The sequence below is a fragment of the Echinops telfairi genome, unplaced genomic scaffold (genome assembly GCF_000313985.2).
Source record: "Echinops telfairi isolate 266 unplaced genomic scaffold, ASM31398v2 ScPeMD7_2573;HRSCAF=3158, whole genome shotgun sequence".
In the NCBI taxonomy this organism is placed as follows: domain Eukaryota; kingdom Metazoa; phylum Chordata; class Mammalia; order Afrosoricida; family Tenrecidae; genus Echinops; species Echinops telfairi.
In genome coordinates this window covers 16,800,227-16,809,329 of record NW_022106471.1, presented here as the reverse complement: position 1 = coordinate 16,809,329, position 9,103 = coordinate 16,800,227, and the positions used below count along the sequence as shown (strand labels likewise).

Here is a 9,103-nt window from a genome sequence, read left to right as displayed (position 1 = left end):
AAATAGCTTTTTAGTAAAAATGTGCTTGCAATTCAAGGACCCAAACTGCATGCCAGTAGGGCTCTCTGTACTGGAGGTTAGTCGCCATCCCATTCCTGTTGACACCCCCCTCGATAGCCGGCAGCGTATCTCACCTGAACGGGTGACCTTCATCTGACTTCTGGACGGCTTGGATCACGCCCTTATAGATCCTAAAGCAGATGGTCACCGAGAGCAGCGCCAGGGCAATGTAGGCCGTCACGCTGACAATGCTGAACACCGTCAGCGAGAGCAGCAGGAACAAGCTGGCGCCAAACACCACGCCAGTCTTCTTGATGTCTCTCCAGTAGAGGAGGTCGACAACTGGAAACAGACACAGACATGGAGTTAGACACCACTGTGCTCGTGTGGAGGTGCTCCGCCTGCAAAGTTAAAAAGCTTACTAGATAAGGTGACATCCAAACCTAGAATATTAAAGGAGCACTAACTTCATAAGCTGAGTTTTAAATCTACCCAAGGTTGTGTATTTGGTAACACCTGCAGCACCGATTTCTATTTTTCAAACCATGATCTGTTGTTTCATTCAAATCTACGACCTGAATATCCTAGTCCTTCTTGCTGTACGAGATTGTTAAACGCCTTAAGCCCAGCTGACTTCAAGTCCCAAACAAAGGGTGACTGGGGGAAAATCACTAGGGGGTGTGGGCCTTCATACAGGAAGTGATGCTCCAGGGATAAAAATACACCTACAAATCACCATCAATTTAAAAATTGTTGAGAAACGACTTTAAACAATGAACAAAAACCTCAAAGAAACTATACCCTAAGCTGGTTATCATAAAACATTTCCTACAAAGCAAGATATCCTTAAGATTACCTAAAAGTTACTTTCTTCTAATTGCAGATAAAAACAATGCCATAGACATTAAGAGTTAAAAAAAAAGTGCTGCACTGTTATATAATACTTATTAATAGTAAGGAATCCACAAAACCCAAGTTTGCCCTGAGCCCATGGCCACAGAGCCACAGTGGGGATCAAATAGACACGCCTGAGCCCAGGAGGGCTCCTCAGTGTGCCAAAGGGCCTTCAATCCACCACTTAAACCCAACTGGGCTCTAATCTGAGGGAGCAGCTAGGAGAAGAAACCACAGATAAACTCGGGGGAACTTTTAGTTCCTGTTACTCTTCATAAAGGAGGCCACTCTCAATAAAGCCACACTTCTAGGGGCTCCCCCCTCAGGTCTAAGGCTAAACTGACTTTCCTTTATTATGCAGGGTCGCTGTGGGGGAGCGAATGCTATGTAGTACGCTGCCACTCCCAGGGCACCCTTTCCATCCATCTAGAAGTGGGGCGGGAGGAGGGGAAAAAGGGCTTATCATAGATAAATTCATCTCTTTCTTTCAGTCTTTAGAGTTGGGCCTTCCTGAAAACGTTTTTTTAAAAAAATAACACATTATTCAAACTTTGGAAACATTCCTACAGCTTTTCATGCTGATAAATAAACTATATCACTATGGTAAAAAAGACATTAAAAACAAGTTTGAAACTCCAAATGCTTGTTATGCCGGCTGGACGGGCTAGATGTTTTCCAGGTTGGTGGTCTACATCCCCCAAGGTTGTAAGGCCCCTAATTATGCCAAACCTGCTTGGGCCCTTTCAGCCAAGCAAGCTGAGGCCCAGCACTGTCACATGACTGCACTGGGATCACACATCCCTGAGTTGAGGGGCAGGCACAGACTCAAACATCATATAAAAAGGATCCTACACCATGACCAAGTTGGATTTATCCCAGGAATGCAAGGTTGGCTCACCAGACAAAATGCAACACATCCATGAAACGGTGAAGAACAGAAACCATGCAAGTGTCACAAAAGAGAGGAGAGGCAGCATCTGAAAAGACCCAACCCCCACTCGGTGACTGAAACAAGCCCACACAAAACCCAGCACACTTGGCAGACGAAGCAAACCATCAGCTTACTCATCAAATAACCTCCACTTAACACCATACTTCGTGGTGAAAGATGTGTCCCCTCTCAAATCAGAAATAAGAAAAGGCCATCTGTCCTCTCTCACACTTCTAATCAGCATTCTAGTAGGGACAGGCGAGAAACCGCAATCAAAGGCATCCCGATTAGATGGGAAGAAGTTGGTGTGTAGATAACATGACTTTGAACAGAGGAAAGCCTAAGAATTAATGCACTAGAATGAATGAATGAATTCAAAGCTGCGAGAAGCAAGCACAACCAACAAAATCCGTCTTTGTCTCTGTCCTAGTGATGACGGACCTAAAATACACAGGGAAGCTCCAGCTGTGAGTATCCAGTATGTGGATAAAGTCAGACATAAAGTTAACACAAAGGACAAAATGTGCACACTGAAAACGAGAAACTGTCATTGAGCGAGGGCTCTAAATAAGTGGAAAGACAGTCCATATCCGTGAAGTGGAATACTTACTGAAACTAATCTCCGTGACACTGAATGGTGGAAACGAGATGATGCGTGTCAAAACCCAAAGGTCTATGCAACACACAGGGTCCACCCCGTGCACTCTATGAGCCTGCTTACAGACGTGGGCGATGTGAGCGAGAGAGGCAGAGGGAACGGATGTGGTAGCACACCGCAGGGACTGCGATTACCGACATGACACAGAGCGATCTGCTCTGTGAACCATCACCGAGTTTAGAACAAAGGGGTTGTTTTCCCCAGAGATTACACTATGGAATCTTAAAAAAATAGTTGACAAAACTTTCTGAGTTGACCTGTGTCTGGTCCAGCAGATCGCCTCAGAAGTCAGTGTTCTTGAAAGCACCCTAATGAGTCTAAAGCCAGCGTTGTGCTGAGAGAATTTATTTGTAGCCAATCATTTATCACGTTTTAACATTTTTTTGTTTGGAAGGAACTCATATTTGCATGACGAATGAACTAAACCCTACCTAGTAGCAATATTTTCTGACTCGCCCTCATGTATCAATGCTTTCTAAAAGTTTGCTTTTAATCCTATTTAGGATGGCAAATAGTGACTTAACCTTAGCTTAAACGCTGAGAAGCATATTTACTCACACTAGAAGTAGAGCTATGTATTTAGACCAATAGCTTTCAGTAAAATAGACTCAATAGGAAGAAGTCATGCTGTTTAAACGACAAATTGTGCTTTCTAGAAGAAATAGAAAATGTCCCTATTTTGAAAGTAGCAAATCAAAGTGAAGCAGATAAGAGAGTTGGCTGGGGTGAGGAATGATAGAAAAATTACTTTTAAACCAGTAAATTTTATAAGGAATCCCCCAAGATAACTAAGCAATATGCATTTCTTTTTTTAAAAAACCACCACTAAAAAAGATGGACCAAACCAGGCATGATGTTAAGTCAATGCTCAGGTTCACTTCCCAAGTATTCAGCCTACACCATGGCTAGAACCTTGATGCTATTCCTGAAAACACGAGACGCTTAAACAATGAGTGAACTTTGAGACACATGCAACTTTCCCTACAATATTAGAATTGGAAAGTGGTTTCCCTGTGTGGTTTTGTCATTTTAATTTTAATTATTTCCCGTTCTCAAGTGCACCTGACAGCGTGATGATACTTTCAGTCACTTCCTCTGCACACGAAAGCCGGACACTGAAGAAGAAAGGCCCAAGAAGAACTGAAACAATGGCATTCGGGTGCTGGCCGGCAGAGAATATTCAGAGTACCAGATTGCCAAAAGAACCCGCAAATGTGTTCAGGGAGAAGGACAGCCAGAATATGCCGTGTAAGTACTTTGGACAGGTTGTCACGGTGGGTGAAAGAGAGCGGGCGGGAGAGGAAGGCCCGCAATGTGACGGACTGACAGTGGCTGGGGCAGGGCCGGTGGTGTTCCCTGCTGTGGTACACAGGGTTGCTGTGAGTCAGAATCCACTCCAGTGCACCGCACAACAACTGACCGACCCACCGAGGAGAACAGGATCCTCTTATCCGAGTCCAGGACTGTCAATGAACCCCTGCAGCAATGAAGTTATACACAGAAAAAAGCACAAATGAGAAAATACCTGCTCAACAAACCACTTAAAATTTAGTCCAAGCTCCTCTTGTTTAACTCCACCACCCATGCCTACCCCGTTCTGTCAATGTCTTGCCAGATGAGATCATTCAAATCAACTGCATGCTACTCTGCACATTTTCCTCTTCATGAGCAGCTCCACACAGCCTGTGAGGATCATGTTCACGTTCAAGAACTTGTGAGCCGCGCTAACAAAGCGAACAGTACAACAAGCACTAAAACCCAACCCGCAGAAAGATTAAACATTATTCTCCTCAAATGACCAGTACCCGACCTGCCCAACATTCACCATAAGGCCGTAAGCTTAGCTGTGATCACAACCTGAATTCTGTTAACAAACTGAAATGAATTTACTGTCGCAACTGTCAATTTTAAAGTCTTAAGCAGTTTCTTCCTCCCACTATTTCCTCATGAAATCAGGGTTCTCCTAGCCCGACGCCTAACCTGACACACAAGATGGAGGTTTCTAGAAAGCACTGAGGCCCAAGACGACGGGAGTGTCAGGTGGGTCCAACCTGCAGCAGCCCACGCACACGCACAGCCCAAGGATACCCTGCCCAGGCCTGCGTGTCCTCACCACGGTGTTGGAGCCACTGCTGCTGCTCCTGTGCAGCTCATCTGCCGACGGCCTTCCTCTTTACAGGGGACCAAGCTCACCCAGGCACAAGCAGTAGTTTAAAAGAATTAACTATGAAGCTCATTAATCTCTTCCAACACACACACACACACACACACACACACACACACATACACACACACACACGCGCGCGATATAAATCAGCTTTATCCATGTTGAAACTCAAAAACAGGGAAGTTAGAATGAATCAATGTCTCAGAATACTGCCAACACAGACGGATTCCTGCACATTGAATAAATTAAATTACCAGCAAATACCCTTCAGCTTAGATGCTACTGAAAGCAGACTCCGTGAATATACTCCATGAGCAGAAAAGGAATTATGTTCACTGCCAATGTGATCTTTTTTTTGTGTGTGTGTGTGTGATCTTCCTATATCAAGCATTTATTTGGTAAAATTTTACGTTTTATAAATGGCCCACAACGTGTTTTAGGCTTCCATTGATCCTATGAAAAACTCTCCCAGGTATTCTTGTTTCGCTTTGCATTAGATCCCCAATTCCCTGTTATTAAACCTGTCTCATCCCCAAGCCTCAAAGATGATTACTTCAAATCCAAGTTGTGCAACTCCCAATTTGGCATCGTATCTATCAGCTTTAGCTGTTCCTATTGATATAAACACTATCACTGCCAACATTGAACTCTGCCCGGGAACGGCATGCCCCTGAGCGCTTGCCCCCCCCTCCCCCGCCCCCCATCTATGTCAAATGTCAAGTATTCTTTCCTAGAGTCAGTCTCAGATCCTTCCTTGTCCTTCCCATTTCGGGCCAAGTTCAAGCTCTCTTTGCTTTACATCTGGGCCTGATGACAACCATCTGAGCTGGTATGCCTCTTGGTTCTTCCTGCTCTGAGCTGACCTTGGAAATGTGACCACTTTCTGTTTTCACACTTCCAAACAGCCTTTTATTTCCCTTATGATAAAACAGTCTCATCATGGCTTCTGCGATCTGACCAGGGCTGTCTCATTATAAAACCTGAGAACCTTCTCACTGCAGGGAACCCAGCAGACCAAGCAAACGAGGGGCGGGGCAGGATGAATCTCTTATTCTAGTCCAAATGAAAATAGGACCAGAACCGAGCTAAAAAGCGTTGGTCCTTGATTGGAACACGAGTACCATCAGGAACCCAGGTCTGGGCCCCACCCTGTGCATTCGGATTCGGAGCTCTGTGGTGCGCACTGGACAGGGAAACAAATAGCTTCTCTGGGTGCGCTGCTGGTAAACGTTGACACACAGCAAACTGGGTTCTTGGCTAACAATTTCTGTGTGTGTGATTCAACGACACTGGTCACATGTTCACAAGGTGTCTGCCTTCTCATGTCCATTAATCTAGCTACTTTCTCGTCTTTGGTCTAGGGAGGAAGGGGTCAGCAAACTTGACACACAGAGTCCACTCTGTCCCTCACAACAATTTAAAAATTATTCAAGCACCATAAAGATATTTTTACAAAGAAATGAACATCACCATAAATTTTTTTCAATTTTACTTCAGAGCCACACGTATGTAATGTCCTAAGAGAGCAACACATGGCGTAGAGCCAGTTTGCCGGCCCAGCTCTACGGTCAATATGGCCATTAGGTTTCAATGATATGTACTCACAGGGGTGCAGCACTCAGAGGAGAGTACTCATTTTAGGGGCTACTCCCGTCATTTGACTGACAGGGGGACCACAGCGAGTGGTTCAAGTCCTGTGTCTGAAGGACACCCCAGGGTCCTGGGGTGGGGGCGGGAGTCCTTGCCTCGTCACCAATCCAATGAATCTATTTGTTTTTACCATTGGAATTTTCTCCCATTCTATCCAGGGCCATCAGCTGTATCCTCAGTCAGAATGGAGGTACTGATGGCTGGACACCATCTAGTTCTTCTGGTCTCAAGGCAGGCAATGGCTCCCGGATCTTACATGGCTCAAACGCTTTTAAGACACCAGACACACCGAAAGCCAAAGATGAGAGGGCAGGGGAACGAGGTAGGTAGATATGGATGTACAATATACTTTTTATGGGCTGTGCTACGCTACGCCAACTGATCGAGTTGCCCTGCAGACTATGGTCCTGCGCCTTCAAACGCAGTCCACCATCCTATGTGGCATTTGGTTATGCTTAGAAAGTATCTGTAACTGTGCCCGTTTTATTTTAGATATAAAATATATGCAGCAGAAACGTGTGCACACAAGGGGGCTTCAAAAAGTTCATGGGAAAATTCCATTATATTTTAATATTTTTTCTATGAGTTTGTTGTCACCTCATACATTTGCCTGCACAAACGCTGGTTTCTGTGCGTTCTTGTACATTTGTACACATCTACCTATACATAGATTAACATGTCAACTTATGTAACCACACACATTTTTTTCTTTCTGTTATAAAACCGTGTGTGTGTAGTAGCTTTTCCCCAAATCATCCCCTCTTCTTGAGTACGTCTTAGTGCCCACTTTTATCTGGCCAAGCGGTGCCAGCTCCACCCTTACTCGGTCGGTATTGCTTTCCCAACACCAAGCTAAGTGTCCTCCACCCCCGGAGCATGAGCAATCTCTGCAGAACCAGAGGCTGCTCATCTGCAGAGGCGCTGGAGAAAACCGATCTTCCAAGTCTTCAAATACTCCGATCTCGGCATGAAACTCGCCTCCCTGCCTCAATCATCCTGCTCAGTGCTGACATCTTTCTCCCACTTAGCCTAACACCCAGTCCCTGTTCCTCTGAACTCTTCAAAACCTAGTGCCTTTGTTTGAATCAACGCTTTCCAAACAGCAATTATCAAATACTTTGTAGATTTCCTCCGTCTTAAAAGACTTTTTCTACTAGGGAACAAATATTACCTTCGGTCACAGACAACCCTTGAATACATAAAGAATACATATTTACAAATTCCTGTCAGTTTGGCAAGGAAAAACACCCTTAAATATCAGTTATTCAGCAAAAAAATCTTTCTTTTTTAAACACTGAAATCAGTTTCTCTCACTTCTAGAAGTGCTCTAAGGATGGCACTTGAGGGAGGGGGAAACAAAAAATAACTATTTTTAGAAAACCCCATCTAGAGCCTAGGTTAAGTTCTTCCCTCTACTGGTCCACATTTTCCATATAATGAGAAAATCTCATTCCATGGCAGCTTCAGCTTCTCGGTGAGTTCTAATTTAAATCTTATTCTACAGTCCACAGTTAATCATTGGAGACAAATCTGAAACAACTTCTCCAGTGAAGCAGAAAAATAGGTTAAGTTAGCCTAACATAGCAGGAATGTCAAAGACAAGTCCTACAAAATATTAGGCCATTCCACTTACATACCAAGTGAGGCTTCTCTAGAGACATTCAAGAGTAAATTTGATTTTATATTTGGTTTCTAAAAATAAACCAATAACTCTCTAGTCTAATATGGATTATATATTGACTCTTGGTTTTTCATGTCTCAACATATTCTCTAAATCACTTCAGTACACAACCTTAAATTTCTCAAAGAACTTAAGGTATTATTAAATGATTAATTTAGAACCTTAAAGAGGAGGGTGGGTTGGAAAAAGGGAATCTATTACAAGGATCTACATATGACCTCCTCCCTGGTGGACGGACAACCAGAAAAGTGGGTGAAGGGAGACGTCGGACAGGGAAAGATATGACAAAATAATAATTTATAAATTATCAAGGGTTCATGAGGGAAGGGGGAGCGGACAGGGAGGGGCAAAAATGAGGAGTTGGTGCCAGGGGCTTAGGTGGAGAGCAAATGTTTGAGAATGATGAGGGCAATGAATGTACAAATGTGCTTTACACAAATGATGTATGTATGGATTGTGGTAAGAGGTGTATGATCCCCTAACAATTTAAAAAAATTAGAACCTTAATAGGTGGAGAGGGTACCTAGATGTATTGTCTCCTATCAGTTTTACCTATCAAAAACCAAAGTGTATTAATTAGTTTAGTTTTCACTTTCTAACACTAATGACCAGGAGGATAAAGAAATAAAAACCCTTCTCTCTTCAAGTTGGCATGCAAAGGAACTGTACTGATACAATCTCAATTATTGAGCCTTAAATTGTAACAATAAAATCTTTCCAATGCCTCAGTATGAACTGAATTTTAATCTCTTAATCTTCCCACATTTCTCTATTGAATGACTGTTTAAAAGAATGTGAAAGATGTGATTAGTTCCACATAGCTAACAAGCCTGCTCTGGAAGGAAATAACATTAAACAAAACTATGAAACTTCAATGTATCAAGAAAAGGGGGGAAAAAACCACTGGGTGGGATATCTACCACAATTGGTCAAAAACAGCTTTAATAATGTTTAAACACTTGGAAGCAATCGTTATTGGATGGACAGCCTCCCTCCTTTCATGATGGCACATATACCCATTAAAATGAAAATATTCTTAAAAAACAGTCACTGCATCAACATCTTACTGCTTGCCAGCTTAATTCTTACACAACTGGGGCCTGAAAAGGCCTGGGCTTCTAA

General features: G+C 43.4%; 1 protein-coding gene across 1 annotated transcript in view; it reads right to left on the bottom strand.

Annotated features, from left to right (window-relative positions):
* RTN4 (reticulon 4) overlaps positions 1-9,103 on the bottom strand; it is a 49,585-nt gene that overhangs the window by 13,180 nt on the left and 27,302 nt on the right. Inside the window, exon 5 of the mRNA XM_045294097.1 lies at positions 135-342. Coding sequence (XP_045150032.1) covers positions 135-342 — 208 coding nt within the window. The remainder of the gene's footprint in view (positions 1-134; positions 343-9,103) is intronic.